Source organism: Idiotropiscis lumnitzeri, chromosome 4 (genome assembly GCF_059441095.1).
Source record: "Idiotropiscis lumnitzeri isolate Australia: NSW breed Sydney's pygmy pipehorse chromosome 4, RoL_Ilum_1.0, whole genome shotgun sequence".
Lineage (NCBI taxonomy): Eukaryota > Metazoa > Chordata > Actinopteri > Syngnathiformes > Syngnathidae > Idiotropiscis > Idiotropiscis lumnitzeri.
In genome coordinates, this window is record NC_142394.1 from 24,440,283 (window position 1) to 24,458,901 (window position 18,619).

Genomic DNA, 18,619 nt, shown 5'->3' on the forward strand with positions numbered 1-18,619 from the left:
GTTTTTCTCAAAGCTGCGAACGCAAAAACTGGACTTCGCTCAACGTTACATTTGAAACGATCGCCGTCACCGTTCGGTGGAGAACTGCCCTCGACTCATGACTGTATTTTAGTTCCAAACTAAACACATTGTTTCCTGTCTCTTTAATGAGCGAGCTCATTTTTATAAACAAAGTGAACACACCAAATTTAAATACACATTTAAAATACACGCAAAGCTTTTCTCGCTCAACAAACTTGCACAGAAGCTAATCTGCTAAATTGATGTTCACTTTAAACAGAATACAACCCCATAAAAGTATTTGCAATAAAATATTCCACGCGCCTTCTCTGGTCTTAACATGGCATTCTGATCATAAAAAGACAGCATTTTGATTCATATTTCGTGTTGAGAGTGAAGCAATAAAATCCTTCTGATTTTTAGCCATCTCAGAGGCGGCCATTTTGTCACTTCTGTCGACTAAAAATGACATCAAAGTTGCTCAGGGCTCATAATTGGTCGTTAGCTGAGTCCTGCGCATCTATGATGTCATTTTCAGTCGACAGAAGTGACAAAATGGCCGCCCCCTGAGATGATTTTACTGCTTAACTCATATTCCACAAACGCAATATGAACCAGAATGCCATGTTTTGACTAATTGGGCCTGCATAGAACATATTATTATAAAGACATTTTCGGGGTTGACTTCCCCTTTAACGAAGCCAAACATAGAGATTGCTCGTGGTCATCTATCGTAATCACATTATTGTTCAAGGTAGCTTGGCGCCAGTAGACCACATTGATGAATGAAATGCTTCGTTAGCAACAACAACAACAAAAAAGTCGTCCCCAAAAGATTTCAATTTCATCACATCACGTAATTTTGGGGGATTCATTTTATTACCATTAACCTCAGTCGTTTAGAAATATCAAACATTCCTGAGGTACGAGTGGAGCGACCACTCACCGTGTGTGTGAGTGTTTACTCACACTGACAATTGGAATGAATCATCCCCCATTAGCAAATATCACCGTAAACACACGCACACACCACACGCACACACACACATACGCGCGCGCTACGTGATTAAGGAGTTGGCTTTCTGATCTAAGTGTGTTATTTTTCTTATGCAATGCTGTACAGAAATGTCTATTTTTGTAACGTTTGATCAGGGCACGACTTTGGCTTTTTTGACTTTGACATGTTGTCTGCTGTTCTTCCTGTTCACGTTGGGACGCGTTTTATTTTCCTTTTTGATTGTGGAACAAATGATGCGTCAGGAAAAAAGGGCCATATTTTCCACCTCGCTGGTGTCTTATTTTGATTTGTATGTGTCTGTCAGACAAAAAAAAAAAGCACTTGACCTCGGTGTCAACCATCGTTTGTTCTGCTTGAGTGCTTTTGGAAAATTTACGCACGGAATGTCACGCACGTTTCTTCCTCATTTACTCCATTTCAAGAGTTGTTTTGACAGAGTTTTGTGTCCATTTCGGGATGCCGCTTCAAGTGTCCAGCATTCTCGCAAAGGCTTTCAAAACAGGGCAGCAGGGCAAGAAGTCGCTTAGCCGGTCGGGCTTGCACCCGAGCGCAATTCAGGAAGTTCCAGACACAGGATCAATCAAGAAAAACCAAGTCAGAGCTAATATTTGGACCGAGTATGGCCTTCATTGACAAATATTATTTGAGCTATCCATTGTTGTGTGTGTGAAAGAGAGAATGCGCGTGAATGTGTGCGCGTGTGATCTGCGACCATTAAAACAGCATCAGGATGAAAAAAAAACGCACTTTATATGAGGGACACAATTGTTGCACTTGTATGTCGAATGTAGAACCTCCGAGAGAAACTTTTATTTTTATTATTGTTCATTACTGGAAAAAGAAAAAAGGGAAAAAGAACATGTGACTGTAAAACCCGAAACGGAAACGGTAAAAAAATAAAATAAATAAAAAGAGGCTAAGATGGTGATTGTTTTTTGTGGCGTCACTGAGCAAGTCATCCATGTCACATGACTGGAAGGCGACGACTATAAAGATCCTCCTCACAGGTAGACGCGCACGTTCATTCGTGACGCAGCAGGTGGAATCCGAAACGCGCGCACGGCTAGGCAGACACGGGAAAAGAGCGCCCCCGGGTGGTCACATGCGGCTTTGCAATGATGCGGCTCGGCTGCCTGACGTCACGGCGACCGGAGAGAAAAGATCGGGCTAATCGCCCCCCAGACCCCCCCCCCCCCTTTCATGTCAATTTACATGAGGGTAAACTACTTCACGTTAATCAGTCATTAACATGAACATCTGGCCGAGGACGGCAACACGCACGCGCACACACGCAAATTAAATGTAAGAGGTTGCTACCGATGTGATGCACTTCATCTCCCAGATTACCTCAATTGCGTCATTGGAGTATTTTTTAGGGAGCGCCTGGCAGTGGAATTTTTTTTATTCCTCCATTCGTTCATCCAAGGGCTGATTTCGCAGCCACGTCACGTGATCACGACGGACACACCCCCGCATCACGTCAGCGTCTCTCCCCACCCGCAAATGGGACCATGATAACGTAATTTTTGGTTCCCTTTTGAAAAGTTTTAGGTCATTGTGTTTTATTTATTTATTTATTTTTTGGTTGCTCTTGATCAGGAGTGATTTTTATTTTATTTTTTAAAAAAAAAGCAAAAACAATGCAGAGAATGAAGACATCAAGTTGAGCATTTATTGTCTATAGTTGCATGCATACTTGCTTACAGCAAATTTCTCTGAATGAATAAGAATAATCTTTACTGCAGCATTTCCCGGATGTCAACCCATAAAAGCACACAGCGACAAGGCTGAAAACGTGACATTCGTCCACGACGTGAACCCGCACAACATTTTCTTGGCAATACGACTATCGAACTATTAAAGCTCAAACAGTACCACTCAACAGTCCATTCAATACACACATCTTTAAATTAATCTTTTTCAAGAACTGTGTGTGTGTGTGTATATCTCTTCATTTATTTAACAACAATCTATCAGCACATTTGCAGTTCCAAAGAAGCAAATCCGTCAATGATTTGACTGTTTTTCAAAGCGCAATGTTTCAGTCTTGGCCTAAAAAATAAAGTATGAAATAATACTACAGTAAATCAAAGCAGATGACTCACAGCAGCGCATTTCAACAAAACAGTCAAGCCAGAGCTAAGTGATAAATAACGCCGTTTACTACAGTTGCACATGTACTGAGAGTGCAGACACCGAGCCGCCGCAGCGCTCACAATGGACTCCGCGTGTGTCGAAGCCTCGAAACGCACAGAAAATATTCACAGCTTTGGATTGAGACCGAAAAGTGACTTCAACGATTTGAAGTTCGGCCCGAGCTCGCGTCAAATAAGCGTGACGTCACACTTGGACATACTGGGCGGGGGGGGGGGAGCTTTTGTTGCTTTTTCGTTCTTTGAATCCAAATGTGAACGCTTCTTTTTTACCGCTTGCAAATCAAATGTGACAAGTCATCGTTCTCGCTTTGACTTGCAAAGTTAATAGGTTGGCGGGAGTTCACGTTAACACAACTGCTCGCTTGAACGTATTTCGAACAACAAAAAAGACAAAACAACTTACAACCAAGTCACTGTACAAATGTTCATGTTGTTTGCTGCAATACACTCGCGCCGCCTGGGGCCTCGCTTAGAAAGTCGAAACGGACGGCGGTGAGGCAGCAAATCGATTCCGCTGATTGCTGTCGGTTAATTGGCCGCTTTGCAACGTCAACAAACGTCAGCATGCGTGGACGCACGTGTCGCGTAAACTTGGCGAAGAGTTTGTTACGCGTGAATGGAAGAAAAGTGCTCAGGTGGGGTTACTTGTTCCTATTTGCTGACGTGTTTGGCAGATGTTAGCGTTGCACAACGGCACGCACTTGTGTTCTTTCGCGCAATTCCAATTTGGATGGAATGCAAACCATTTGTTGGGTCGGAAAGAATCGATATTGTCAGGGGCAATCCAATGTTTCTATTTTGAGAAGGTCTCGTCAATACTCATCATATATACACCAGGTTCAAAAGTTTGAGGCCACCCAGACAGTTGCATGATTTGCATGAAAACAAGAGAATCCACGTGGGCATTCTAAAGTCTGGGGAACATGAAATGTGTTGGATTTTGGGGGGTGGGGGGACGCACATTGATATGAGGGTGTATTTCTGATGAGCATGGCGAAAATCTGCGATTTAATTCCCATTTAAATACGACAAAAAAAAAAAAAAAAACACTAATATGTGTTTGGGGGACAATCTATGATATGCGCATCTGCGGGTGCCAAACCCCGATATGAAGGGTCCACGCTACTTAATATTATCTGCATTGAAAAAAAAAACAATCTCTTTTCATTCCCCCCCCCCAAAACATGACCTCAAACTTTTGAACGGTTGGTATTTTAAGGAGGAAACCCGTCGGCAACGTGTGCGGCCCCTCACCGAAGCTAAACAGATTTTTAGTCGGACCACTCGTTCTCATCCAGCTCGGAGTCGTCGTCAGACTCGCTGTACTCCACGGCGATGCGTCGAGACAAGATGGTGGCCACGTCGTTGCCGACTGGCTCGCGTTTGGCCTCCTGCTCCCTCTGCTCCTGCACCTTCCTCAGTTGGATACCTGAAGCGAGACGAAGAACCAATCAGCACACTTGAACAACTCCGGCAAAAAAAAAAAGATCGGCCAAATTGCATTTTTTTTTTTCCACTTTTAAAATTTCTTGCAAGCATTCGCAAAAAGACTTTGGCGTCCGTGAAGTGGGCCCACCTCTACGTATGGCAGCCAGCAGGTCGGAGCGGGCGTCGCTCATAGGGATCATGCCGAGCACGGCGCCCTTCCTGGCGGGGGGCGCGGCATCCGTCGCCGCCTGACCCACGGCGGCGCGCGTCGGCGAGGGGTGCGCCTGGTGACCCACGGAACCTCCGGGCGGAGGGGGCGGCGGGGCGGCCGGCGGCGCCCCGGAAGGAGGGTGGGCGGGAGAGGGGACATAGTTGACCGGGGGAGGCGGAGGGGAGGGCGAGTAGGGACGGGAGAGGGCGGAGGAGGCCGGGAGCACGGCCGAGGCGGCGCCGGAGGGCGGGCCCGGTGTGTGGTCGAAGGCGGTCTGAGCGGAGGGGATAGTTGGGGGAGGTGGCGGGGGCGCAGGCGGGATGTAGTACTCTGGAATGGTGGACGGCTGGCCACCGCTGTGAGGGAACAAAATCATTTCAGAGGACGGACGTCAGGCACGAGCTCGGACGAGCGGCAAGCAGACGTACCCGTGGCCGGCGCGGTAATCCTTGAGCGGCGGCTGCCTGGGCCCGTTGAGGGTCAGATCGCCGGCGGCCTGGTTCACCTGACCCGACGGGGTGCGGCCCAGGGAGGCGGCGTGGCGCCCGGCTGCACCCGCGGCTCCCGCTGGCTGGTTGGCCGGCCGGAGCCCCCGATCCAGCGACTGGGTCTGGGCGGCCGCGCCCGAGTGGTCCCGGGCGTGGCGTTCTGAGGCGGCGGCCTGGCTCAAGGGGTGGTTGGGACTGGCGGGGTACGAGTCGGACGCCGCGGACCTGACCGCGAGGGACGTCAGTTAGAAGCAGCGGAGCAAAAAAGCTCAATCAGGCGGCGTGTTGTCGGCGTACCTGCTGTCGGGCGACAAGGAGCCCTCGGGGGAGGTGCCGTGGTAAGGCGAGGGCGTGAGTCTGGCATCGGGTCGGAACTCCTTGTCGTAGGCCAGCACGTTCCACTCTTGACGCCGGTTACGAGCCTTGCGCACCTTGCAGAGAAAGAAAGCGAAAGAAGATGATGAGCGGTCATCATGACGACGCCTCCTCCGACACGTGCGAGCGGGTCGCTGGGTCAGAGGGGGGGGGAATTCCTCTTCTCCCTCACTGACCTTCTTCACTTCTCGGCCCGGGTCGTCCACCTGCCTCTGTTGCTCCTGCTGCACAAAGAAAACGCAGGTGCTTGATTACATGTGCTAGAGTTTGAAAGGTCGGGCTTTGTGGTCAGGTCTCACATACGGACACACACGCATGCACGCGCAAAATTATCCAAATCATTTTGCAAATACTGAAGCACACTTAACAAAATGCAAATCAACACAACACAAAACACAAGCATGATGAGTGTGAATGTGCTCGGACCGTACATCCTCGGTGACGTGTTGTTTATGTGTGTGTGCGTGTGTGTGCGGATGTTGGCGGGGTGAAGGGGATTTAGGGGGAGAGGTCAGGGCTCAGGGTTTTCTTACAGAGATGGACAGGGGGCTCCTGGGTGGGGCCTGTCTGGAGTGGGACCTGTCTGGATGGGCCGGGCAGCCCTATGGAAACAGACACAAGCTGCTGGGTTAGTCTGAGAAGACTGACGAGAAGGAGGAGGAGAGGAGAGGAAGGGCCTCGAGGAAGAAGGCAAGGAAAGGCCAGCTTGCGCTGCGGATTGCCGAAAAGACAAAATGCCGGCGGAGACGTGAGAAAATGAAGAAATGTGGACAAAGGTGAGCAAAGGCATCCGGCGGAAGCTGGTCAGGATTGTGGCTGAGGTCCAACGAGAATTCAGAAGACTCAAGTGTACGGCGCCAGGAAGCAAACGCACACGAGGGCCATCCGGAGTTTTTGTTACCGCCTGACCAACTTCTGCCGCGTTACGAGCAAGAGCAGCAGAGAAGCAAAAGAACGGGCAAACTATCCAATCGAACGCGGACGCACGCATCGGCACAAAGGCAACTCGAAGCGGTCGGCCGGCGCTCACCTTCTGCCGCCTCTTCTCCTTGCGCTTGTCCTCGGTGGCCTGCAGCATCTTCTCCTTCCACAGGTTAAAGAAGTAGGACGAATCCGTGTAGAACTTGAGCGCGTCCTTCTTATCATCCCTGCGAGAAGCGTCCAAGGAGGAACGTGGCTCACTCACGGCACGAACAAAAATGCGGTGTCAAGCGAAGATGTGCGCGGACCTGTAAGGGCTGAGGATGTTGAGCGGAGGAGGTTTGTCGCAGCGGCGGTACATCTCCACCACCGGGTTGGGCACAGACGTCCTGGACACCACCTGCTGGTCCTGGATGGTACTGCTCTTGAAGGCCTTCCTCATGTTGATGTCTTGCAGGGACACTGACGACGACAACACCCACAACGTGTCACACTCACATCCGACATGTGTGTCCGGATATTTAACACGGCTGCGACACTATCCAAGGAGTGCCAGATGGCTGCATGTAACCCCCCCCCCCCACACACACACACACTAAAGCCTACTGATGTGACATATGCTCCCACCACTGAATTACTTTTGCGAGTTGTTCGCCTCTCGTCACGCACGAACATTTTTTTATTTTTTTATTTTTTAAAATAAGGATGGAGAGATGATGACGAGGTGGAGGACGGAGCAGCAAAATAGGGGAAAAGTGCCCCATCTGTGAGTACTCCTACTTTGACCAGTATCTTTTTTTGCCCACAAAGATCTGGATTTCTACTCAAGTATAGAGTGAGAATAGGGAAAACTGAGAAAGAGCCTGAAATTTGGACTCATCTGAAGTCTTCGTAACGGCAACCACACACACACACACACACCCCAACGCACACACACACCTTCCTCCACCGTGGAGTCTAATTGAGTGACTTTGACCGCGAGTTGGTCGACGCGTTCCTGCAGGCTGCTCATCCTCAGGTAGAAGCTGTTTGCTTCATTGAACAGCTCCCCGAAAATGTCCTCAGCGTGGCGGCCTGCACACACACACACCCACACACGCACGCGGGCATTTTGCATTTCAGCTCATAACCGTCAAATAAACTAACAGCAACTTTACTGTCCAACAATATTGCTTTAATAACAACAATAATGAAATTAATCTCTAATTAAAATGCCAAACTAATCGTGACAAATTCCATGGACAAAATATGTCAAAGGAGCCATATTTTTTTTTATAATTATTTCTATAGTAAAAAGGTTATTTATTGGCCCATTCAAGCATCAAACCGTTTTTTTGGAGTTTTGCTTCGCAGCACCTTCTTGTCAGATAGCAAGTTTTTACAAAAGCATTGGACTAAAAAGTTTGCTGTATTCCTGACTAGAATGATTGACAAAACCAAGAGAGACGTGTGTCACACTCACTGAGGCCTCCCAGCTGCTTGATGATGGCGGCGAGCGTGCTGTTGGTGACGCACTCCAGCTCGCTGGTCACGCCGTGAGGCAGTGCCCCGCGGCACAGGTGCCTCGGCTCGATGCTCCTCTTCACCAGCGGCATTCTGCGGAAAAAAAAAAAGAAAAGAAAAACCAAGCGTTCTGGATGAGAGGTGGATGAGATCGCTTGCGCATCGAGGACAGTGCCTCTGGATCGGCAGACAGGTGTGGTGGTCTCCGCCGTACAGGGTATCAACCCTGCCTACATGTTTTTCCATATCCTCACAAAACTCCTCAAATGCAAGTTATTTCCTCAGTGACCAATGAATGTAGCTGTGTTCTGATTGGCCAGGCGGTCGCACAGGCCCAAAAAAAGATGGTCCAAATTGCTTATTCATCTTGACTGCATGCATTACCGCTAATGTCCACCAACGGTTTCGGGGACTGCTGCCGTGAGAGGTGAGGACATTCTGTGATGAGCACAGAAGTCCAATAAAAAAATTAAAAAAAAAACTCCAATCGGGTTTTGATCTCAAATTGCACCTGACCCATTTGGCCCCCCTCAAGAGGGGCCCACATTATCATTTCAGAATGTGCCGGTCCTGACCAGCAAATGCTGGCCTTTGAGCACCATCTCCATGCGTGACTCCAGGGAGGGGCGCCGGTGACCCGCGTCCGGGCAAAGGAAAACATAATCCAATTTTTGTCATTGTCATAGGGGTCTTTTGAGCTGTGCTTCGCCCGATCCCGCACCTGGGATCAATTTACCACGGGTGACTCTGCCACCACGATAAGGTGACGGCTCAAAGAGGTGTATAAACTGCTGTTCAAACGTGTCGACGTTTATTATCCTCGTTAGGATCACTCAAGGGGGATTTCAACTATGTTGAAACAATAATCAAAATGATTGGCAGAGATGGAAGGCCTTAAGCAAAATATTATTTTGGAAATTGGGCTGGCTCAGATCCCCTTCTGTGGGAAGGAAGGAGATGATGGAGTGTTGTCATGACAACGTGTTTGCTGGTAACGGCAACAGGAAGCGACACAGGACGAACAGATTGTGTTGAACTTTCATCTTACATACAGACACAATTTACGCCTTTCCTCCACATTGTCAGCATCTTCGTCATCGTCGTCGTCGTCATTTGTGTGTTCCCAGACCTTTTTTGAGTTTGACATTGATGTTTCTCCTTCGAAAGGCACATCATGGTCAGCGTGAAATGTGGGGCTCAACAATCAGAGCCCCGCAATCGTTCCATTGTGAATAGCAACAGAAAGAGAGCTTCTTCTATAGTGGATGAGCTGTCACGATACATCGCTATCTTGGATAGATTAACAAAGATGCGCATAATTTGTAGTTTTTAATTCTCTGACGTACAGTGGTTAGGAATCACTGTATGACCCGAGCGACCCAGGCTAATGCTCTTAACACTGTGCCTGCTGTGTCTCAGCAGACACGTGGAAACAAGTCTCGGAAGTCACTTGGCCCGGCGCAGTAAAGCGAGGTCAATGTGGCTGTCTGGACAAGTTCAGGAGAAAGGCACACTGGAGTCAAGTGAGACTGAAAGAAGAAGTCATTTTCACTCGGTCTCCTGCAGTGCCCGAGTAGTAAACAGGTCAGCCAAAGCGGCAGTGGCCTGCCTCCCCCCGGCCAGGGCCGCCCCCCCCCCGGCCTCTCACAATTGAATGTGTTGATCTCAGCGCGGCTGCAGCAAGTCATCCGCGATAGAAAGTGTCAGTGAGCTCGGGGGGCCCAATGGGGTCAACTGGGGGGTTTTGTGGGTGGGGGGGGGGTCAAGGTGTGTCTACTGGAGCGAATGTACGAGTGAGGGACGGACGGGCACAAGTGCCGTCTGACATTGAGGGATTGTGACAAGACGAACGAATGCGAGCACGTTCGCTCTCGTCTCGGCTTTCCCACCTCAAGTTGGCACCAGCGAGCGCCTGTGCCAAATTCCAGCTCCTTCTGCCACAATTTGGTGACGTAAGTGCCAGAGGAATCTCTGCAGACTGCAAATGTGCACGGGAAAGATGAAAAACAACTCCAATATTTCACACGAACGACGCTTGTAGATCCTCGAGTGCAACATGACTGGCACATACGAGCATATCGTGGGGTTACCGTGGCAACCAGAACGTCCGCGAGGTGGGGGAGAGAGCGAGAGCGGGAGAGGGTGGGGGAGGCATGAGGGGCGAGGGCGGATTGGTGCCTTGCTAGAAGGCATGTGGGGCAGGCACGTCGTACATGCGACATACAAGGTGCAATACACACTCGAGGGGAACACGTACGTGCATGGTGTGCGCGCGCACACTCGTGCCCTGTTTGGCGCGAGCTTTGTGCTTATCTCGTTGACGCACGCACGTCCTTGCATGTCAGTTCCGAAGACGAACACGCGCTCGGGGGTCGGGCACCATTCAACGACGGTCACGCGCAAACGGGGGTGCGGGGGAGGACGGCGTAGAGGGATGGGGTGGGGTGGGGTGGATTCTCGGGGCCTTTGCGGTTAAGCGCGTCTTCGTGTGGGGACGCGCGCGGGGCCTCATCGTCTGTGCGTGTGCGCGCTCCCGTTTAAGAGACTTACCTGGCCGGCTGGCTTCTCGCTGCTGCTTCCTTCTTGAGTCTTCCGACGATTTTTGCTCGTCTCCTCCCCTCAGTTGACGGCGTCCATGTTTTGGGGGCTCAGCGGATGGACGTGCGGACGGATGGAGGATCGACTGCCGTTGGACTGCTCGTGTGTGGTTTCCACGGTAGCGACGTCGACATGACAAGCGTCAAGGTAGCCTGCGGTGAACCACACAGAACTTCCGGTATAGATTTCACAATAAAATCGCTTGCGGCATTTAACTAGGTTAATGAAGACGGTGAGGGCGTTTATTTCATTATTTGAATTTATTTGAAGTGCCAATAAAAAATAATACACACATCAGCACTTTCATACAGAGTGTATTTCATTTAATAATAGTATTATTACCACTCATACCAGAATGCAACATCTTAATCTCTTTTTTGGGGGGGATGGGGGGGTGGATTACATGTTAATGCATTTTAGGTCCTCCACAATATGGTTGTTTATAAATACGACAATGTGTGACGACAGCAGTCGCCGTTTATCCTTCCGTCAAACAACGCATGCGCGAGTAACTATGTGACGTCATAACTGCCTTCATTAAATTTGACGTCACATGACTGAAGTGTATCACAAAGTAATGGTCTTCGTGACTGAACGTTGACGACAACGAGTTTGAGATTTGTGATTTTTCTATTGTAATTCCGTTCCGTCATCGCGTCACGTGCTTCCAAGTACGTCCTGTCGCCACACGGCGTCGCTGTTGCGTTACAAAAGGTAAGTTTGCGCGTCGCTGTCCGCGGTGCTGATCCATGTGATTATTTCTTGGCATGCAGCATGATGTAAAGATGTTGCAAGAAATCACACTTAATTTTAATTAGAGGTTTAGTTTTTTTCTTGTATTTTGAATGTTACAAGATAGATTTGTATTTAAATCATTTCAATGTTACAATTCGTTTTTAGTTGCCACATTAATACTACCGTATTTTGGGGGGAAGTTGTCATTGTTTTTTGTTTTGTGCATTTCCAACAGTATTCATCCTTGCTGAAGACAAATTAACACCTAGGTCAAATGTAGACTTTCTTTAACAAAATATTTAGAAGTGTTTCGCGTGTTGACCAATAGCACATTGAAACAGTTAACATTTCCTAAGGAGGGGAAGGGTGACCTCCAGACCTTTCCATTTCTCTGAGTGTCCTGCAAAGGACAAAGTTTGGACTGTTGGACAAAAGACAACAAAAGACATGTGGCCGCGCATTGGAATCTTTTTTTTATTCAATAAATTGCAGCACCCCGCTTGAAAGAACTGGAACTAAACATTTGTTCGGTGATCGATTACTGTCAAAAGAAAATAAATGCTGGCGATTTCCTGGTTGTTTACAGGCAGAGTTGAGGATATATTTGGGAACGTATTTAACAAAAGTGTAGCCATGCTTTTACGCAAATGAGTCAATATTTCAAAATGAAACTGATTTTATTCAATCTTTTGGCAGGTTACAGTGAGGTCAAACATTGCACGCAGCACCTCGTGAGACGACAATACGGATTGATCTTGCGCAAAATGTTGTTGCCTAGCAACAAAAAGTCTGCTGCAAGTTTCCATTCAAGGACATACGCATAAATCCTCTTCATACCGACTGTAGATATCGTCTTTCTATCTCTGATGACAGACATCTCTCGGTTGCTTTACATTACGCAACTCGATTGAGAATATCCTTTCCTGTCATGATAGATTTTAAGATTCCTCTCTGATGGGATGGATTAGGATGTATTCTCTTTAACTGTATGGATCAATATATCATTTTCAAATGGTAGAGATTACGATGCGTTCTCTTAGAATAGGCCAGTTTGGATCAAATAAAATGTTGGTCGCTCTGAAGAGGCTTTGACTTCCTCGTCCAACTCTGCCAGTAAACCTCTCCTGATGCGTCGACACACAACAGATGAGATCCCTATTGCGTGATCCCTCAGCCGTGCATCTGTGACCGGACGGACCGAGTGCCGAGCGTGGGCCAAACGTGCACACTTGATATGCTCAAACATTGCTAGCTCATGTAGAAAAAGCATATTGTAGGAAACCGAATGAGGCCGAAGTAGAAGAACAGTTCTGTGTTTATCCTCGATTACCTTCAAAAAGCCTGTGCTCGTATTATATCACCTTTGACCTCTGGGTTCATCTTCTCCAATTTTAACTTTGCAAACGTGACTGGATCACATTTGAGGAAGACCTACTTTATATGTATGTGTATACAAACAGTATATACATACAGTATACATACACACACGTTACATGCACATGTATACATATATATACTGTATATACACATATGCATATACATATATATGTATAATATGTATATATTTAAAGTATACACACACACACAATTTTATATATATATATATATATATACATATATATATATATACGCATATATATATATATATGAAATTTGCTGCATATATATATATATATATATATATATGCAGCAAATTTCATAGAGTTCATTTTCTTCTAAAAGAAAAGATCATTTGGTATTTGGTCTCAGTAAACAGTAGCATTTGAGTAAAATATTCAGGATACATTTCTCAGTTTTACACTGACCTTCACGCCGAATATTTTATTTTCACATTTTACCCTGTTACTGAGACCATATAGTCTTTTTAGAGTAAAATGTAATGTACTAAATTTACTGTGTACATGTATACACACGCACACGCACACACAGACACGTTTATACACGAGCGTGTGTGTATTCATTAGTGTGTGTTAGGTGTGTGTGTGTGTGTGTGCGTGAGAGAGAGAGAGTGAGCGAGAGGTGCCTAAACAACCTAATCATTTCGAACCTTTTTTCCTTGTCTATAAAAAAAAACACAGAAACGCGCGAACAATTTAGTTGTCCCACATGGCCACTGGGTGGCGCGGGGAGACTAGCGGTTGTCCTACATTCGATATGGAGGTTCTGCTGGCTTCCACTACCCGGGATGAGCCCTCCTCCGAGTTTCAGTCTTTTTTTTTTTTTTTTTTTTTTTTCTCCGAGTTTCAGTCCGAGCCAGAAGTCTCCTTCGAAAAACGTCACACGCTGCTTGTGTGAACCGTGGAGGCGGGGCTATAGCTGATGAGGGACAGCTCTTGTTCCTCGGTTTCGGCCTCAGTTTCAGAAAACGCCCCGCCCACGTCGTGGCACCCGGAGAGGCTCAGCGCCGCGCCCCCCCGCGTTCGTGTACCGGCGTCCTCCGGACCCGGCATCAGCTGGCCGCCGTTTCGACAGTTCCTGTCACGGCCCCGTTGGGCGCTCTGCCTCCTGTTGCCGTCCATCAGGAGCGGCGTGACGGCGTGCGAGGACGGGGGCGGGGCCAGCAGCGGGTTCTTCATGACCTGGCCGCCCCCGACCACGTTGGCATTGGCGCCAACGTTGTAGCGACAGCGGATATAGCTGGAGAATGCTCTCCTGTAGGTCTTGTTGAAGAGCGTGTACACGAGCGGGTTGACCCCCGACGAAATGTAGCCCACCCACACAAAGACGTTGAGCAGCTCGTGAAGCAGAGACTCGCCGCAGGAGGCGCCGCACAGCACCAAGGTGACGTTGGTGATGAAAAAGGGACACCACATGACAAGGAAGAGGAAGAAGACAATTCCCAACACCTGGAGACGGACACAGTGAGAGGAAAGAGGAAGATGAAGAGGTTGTAGAAGGAAAGGACGCATGAATGGAGAGAACGCCATGCATTGCGCGGAGTATCCACTAGGGGGCAGTCAATCATTCAACAATGATACTGTAGAACGGGCCATCGTGCAAGATTGAAAAACTGTCACGTTACTTAAAACTTTTAACTACGTCTTACAAAATAAGACTACTAGATATTTTATTACTAGATGGCGACAACACTGACTCAACATAAAAATGGCAACCAGTTTTGCCAACACTTTATTGGAAGTTCCTTTTTTTAAATAAATAATTTACAGGTCTCTATGTTTCATTGAAAGGTAGTAGGCTACTTATTGAAAATAAAATAAAGACAACACTTGTGTATAAATATACAATAAAGACGATCTTTCTATATTTTACTGAACCATTAATTATCTAAGGGCAAAACTGAGTGGTCACTGCTCATGTAGTGCGCACACTTTTTTAAATACGTGAGGCGGAAAAAAAAAATCACAGGTTGGATACTAGCCTTTAGGAAACCACATCAAATTCCGCACAGGTGTTAATTAAAGCATCAACGTCTCTGCCTGCTCTTAATCCCTTGCGCACCCGATGACCAGTCAAATTGCAGCCAATCAAATTGTGTTTTATCATATCGCGAGTATATTGCAAATTCATCATTTAGCCACACTTTCTAAGGTCAAGTAAAAGGTCCTCGTGGCTCAAGTTGTATGCCTCCTCTCATTGTTATTCATCAGTCTTGCACAAGAAAAGTAATTTAGAGTTCAACAATGCCCTCAAATCAAATCTAAAGGTCCTAATTGCAGTACACAAATTATTTAATTTGGAGCTTGATAAGAGCAGGTGTAAAAAGGACATAGGAGTGTACGCAGACATTTTGGCTCACAAAGTATCTGCACTCTCGTTAAACTGAAACATTCGGCATCCTTTTAAGATAAAAGCTAACAAAAACAGTCAATCCCACCTTGGAGGCCCGCCTCTCGTTCTTGATGGCCTGCATCATTCCCCGTCGCCCGTGGCAACCAGCGGCGTCGCTCCGTCCGGGCCCGGCGGCCGGCGAGCTGAGCTGTGACGTGGCCTCTGAGCCGGGAAGGATGCTGACGCTCTCAGACGCGGACACGCTGAGTAGGATGCCGGGCTCAGATGCTGGCTTTAGCTCTATTTTGGGGGAGGCGACCATCTTAGATGTTTTCATTTCATCGAGAACAATTCAACAGTCGCAAAATTCACAAGTTTTGAGCAAAAGGCCCAGCATTCTCGGCTGTCACCACTGATGGGAAAACAGCCTACCCTCGAGAAGAAACGACAAATTATCTAATGTTCGCACGGGAACATGACGACTCTAATCAGCTCATCTTCTCTTCTATCGTACTTTGAATGTGTGATGTGTCAGCTGACAAGATGTAACACGAGGTAAATTGCTAAAAAGGGACACATTTCAACAGGTAACCTGATTCAAAAACAGACGTGGGAATTCAGATAACATGATCAGAGACGGACGACCTTATTAATTCACAAGCAAGCAAGTCGACGCTCGGGTGATAATACTCGAGTTGACTTTAAGTAATCAATGTCGTCAGATTTTATTTTATTTATTTTTTTGGTACCCACATCCAATGGCAAGATGGCTAAATCAGCCTACCCGCCATCCTTCAGTGTATAGGATTGTTAAAAACGAACACCAATTTACTATAATATGTGATAATATTGAGAAAAAAAAAACTCAGGTGTGGGCAAACTACGGCCCCGGGGCCACATGTGGCCCATTAGACGTTTGAATCCAGCCCGCCGAATTTGAAAAAATTTTAAATCAATAAACCTTATGAATGTTTTAGTTTTTAAATACTGTGGTTTTTCAAAGACATTGTCGTAATGCTTTTGTTCACTTTCATTTAAAATTAAATGTATTTTTTTTTTTCTCCGATGAGGTGAGGTGACCAAAACACTCCATCCATCTGCTCCTGGTCCGGCCCCTCTGTCAAATTTTAGAACCCATTGTGGCCCGCCAATCAAAAAGTTTGCGCACCCCCGGTATAACTATTTACAACATCATTCACCTTGTGAAGTGGCCTGTTGGGAGCTCACCTGGCGGGTCGGGCAGGTCTGGCGGGACGTTCCCGTGAATCTCCGAGGCACCGGTCACGGCGGGGGACTGCAAAGGCTGCTGGGAGGAAGCCTTGGCATCGCACAGAAAGACGGTGGCCTGCCTCTGCAGCACTTGGATGGTGAGGCCGTACGTCACCACCATGATGACCAGCGGGATGAAGAAGGCCACGAAGGAGCCGATCAGTATGAAGCGCTCCTCGTTGAGCACGCAGCTGCCGTTGACAAAGACTTTGTCCTCGTTGTGGAGGCCGATCACCGGGATGGGCATTGAGACGCCTGCGAAACATAAAAATTGCTTGGTCAGCTTGCGGCAACTCGTCAAGCTCTTCATTTACAACTTGAAACGTTTGAAGATTGTTTTGGGTCATCTCCTAACAAAAAGTCACACACAGGATGCTCCCAAACAGAAAATGTTCCTTCGTCGAGGCTCCCTTGACTTCTTAATGAGACGTTGAGGTGTTTTGGTTCACGTCAGCTGCTCCAAAGACCATTTTGTAGTCAAGAGTGCCCGGCGGGCATTAAAATTGCTCTTTCAAAAGCTTGTTGCGTGCGTTCTCTCTTGTTAGTCTGGAATTTATGCCTCACCTGAGAGGGCTGAATTGAAATCTTTTTTTTTTTTTTTCCCCAGATGTAATCATTAAGATAAAAATTTTGCTGCCGGACAGCAGCCGCATGAATTATGGATTGTTTTAACTCGACTGAGCTCCTCTCTAAAGGAAAACGTTTGCACAAGTTAGACATCTCGTTGGCAGAATGGACTGACCGCAGTTCTGTCAGAACTTTACAGTCCGGAAAAGAAGGAAGAAAAAGTACACAATCTGCAAACTGCCAGAGAGGGCGAGAGGGAGCGCAATCTCCACTTTGAAGGAAAGTACAAAGGTTGACAGAGAGGAATAATCAACGTATCAATACCAATGGATATGGTCCAGACGGCGGCAATTTTCATCATGGCTTTGGTCCTGGAGTTGAAGCGGCTGTGCTCGATGGGGTTGCGGATGGCCACGTAGCGGTCCAGCGAGATGGCGCACAGGTGCATGATGGAGGCGGTGGAGAAAAGCACGTCCAGGTAAATCCAGATGGGACACAAGGTGTTGGGGAGGGGCCAGGCGTAATCTGCTTTGACAACGTGACAAAAAAGGAACAGGAAGTGAGGCGCAAAGCGTCTGGGCCACGCCCAACCGAACACGAGCCAATTGGTTTTCTCGTCAAGGTGACACATTCTGATCGGTTGGGGGTGAGGCGTCGGCAGACTCACCGTAGAGGATGTTGATCAGGGAGATGGGCATGACGAGGATGCCCACCAGCATGTCGGCCACCGCTAACGACCTCAGGAAGAAATTGGTGGCGTTTTGGAGCTTCTTCTCCAGCGACACGGCCAGGATGACCAGGATATTTCCGCCGACAGTCAGCGCGATGATGACCAGGATGAGCAGTGCCGGCCAGTTCTTCTCCTTCATGGCCGAGCTGGTGACCCCCTCCCGTGTCAGGTTGTTCACAACGCCACTCATGGCCACCGCCATGCCGGCGCTGCCGCCCTCCACCAGGCTCTGGTTGAGCTCCGGCGAGCCGTTTCTCGGCCACGACGTCCAGCTTGCGACCTCCGGGGAGGCGGCGGTCCCGAAGCCGCCGAGGGGAGCTGTCGCCAGGCTGCCCATCCCCGAGGAGAGAGCCTTAACCCGTCGGAGGTCGGAGAGGCATCAAGGGAGACTTACTTGACCAGTTCGGAGGGGATTCTTAAAACAAAGACAGGCGGGGAAATGCTATTTATCATTTCAGGTTCAGGTTCAACTCCCATGCCAAAAAGTCCCAGCTAGGAAACCGCAGCTCCAGAGCCGTCCGTCTGGATCTTAAAATTAGACGAGTGGTTTTCATGGCATTGTGTTTCCACGCTTGGAAGAGGCTCCCGGCGATTTCCTTTTTCAGGCGGGGACGGATCTGGGGAAATAATTAATAAAAATGTCATTAAAGTCGATAATGCCTCTTGTATTTTTTTTCACCGTTCAATCAATCATTTCTCTTTGACGTTTCGCCGTCTCACCCGGCTTTCTTTTACGAGTAAAAGGGAGCTCCTTACATGAAATGCTAACGTGGAACTGAGAAGTCATTTCTCCTCCCTCCCGCTGTCCTCTCCATTTCAAGTAACTGCACAGATGGTGATTTATCCCGTTTCCTCTCTGACCTTTTATCCGCGACCGGGCTGCGGAGGAGG

The 18,619-nt window shown here is 47.9% G+C and overlaps 2 protein-coding genes across 6 annotated transcripts in view; both read right to left on the reverse strand.

Annotated features, from left to right (window-relative positions):
• Positions 1-2,676: 2,676 nt before the first annotated feature.
• LOC148338668 (actin-binding protein WASF3) lies at positions 2,677-10,855 on the reverse strand. Of its 2 annotated transcripts, XM_088294555.1 has the most exons (11): positions 10,651-10,855; positions 8,060-8,193; positions 7,537-7,671; positions 6,906-7,059; positions 6,707-6,824; positions 6,210-6,278; positions 5,853-5,900; positions 5,599-5,732; positions 5,242-5,526; positions 4,751-5,169; positions 2,677-4,603 (listed from the first exon to the last, which is right to left on the reverse strand). In XM_088294555.1, exons 2-11 carry the CDS (start codon positions 8,190-8,192, stop codon positions 4,446-4,448), a joined length of 1,653 nt encoding a protein of 550 aa, XP_088150681.1. In that variant the 5' UTR covers position 8,193; positions 10,651-10,855; the 3' UTR covers positions 2,677-4,445. The 2 variants fall into 2 exon arrangements, with proteins under 2 accessions (XP_088150681.1, XP_088150683.1); XM_088294557.1 differs by lacking the exon at positions 6,210-6,278.
• A 2,272-nt stretch (positions 10,856-13,127) lies between these two features.
• The window catches only part of htr2cl1 (5-hydroxytryptamine (serotonin) receptor 2C, G protein-coupled-like 1), a 38,548-nt gene continuing 33,056 nt past the window's right edge, over positions 13,128-18,619 (reverse strand). For all 4 annotated transcript variants that reach the window (XM_088293677.1, XM_088293675.1, XM_088293674.1 and 1 more), the window contains 5 exons: positions 17,666-18,345; positions 17,323-17,523; positions 16,390-16,686; positions 15,269-15,462; positions 13,128-14,279 (listed from right to left, as the gene is read on the reverse strand). In XM_088293677.1, coding sequence (XP_088149803.1) covers positions 13,710-14,279; positions 15,269-15,462; positions 16,390-16,686; positions 17,323-17,523; positions 17,666-18,065 — 1,662 coding nt within the window. In that variant the 5' untranslated portion in view covers positions 18,066-18,345 and the 3' untranslated portion in view covers positions 13,128-13,709. The remainder of the gene's footprint in view (positions 14,280-15,268; positions 15,463-16,389; positions 16,687-17,322; positions 17,524-17,665; positions 18,346-18,619) is intronic.

Coding starts and splice junctions, on each gene's coding strand:
- LOC148338668 (XM_088294555.1), bottom strand. CDS start 8,192: ATGCCGCTGGTGAAGAGGAGCATCGAGCCGAGGCACCTGTGCCGCGGG. Junction 7,672..8,059: donor CAAGCAGCTGGGAGGCCTCA/GTGAGTGTGACA, acceptor GTGTGTGTGCAG/GCCGCCACGCTGAGGACATT. Junction 5,170..5,241: donor GATTACCGCGCCGGCCACGG/GTACGTCTGCTT, acceptor GTTCCCTCACAG/CGGTGGCCAGCCGTCCACCA.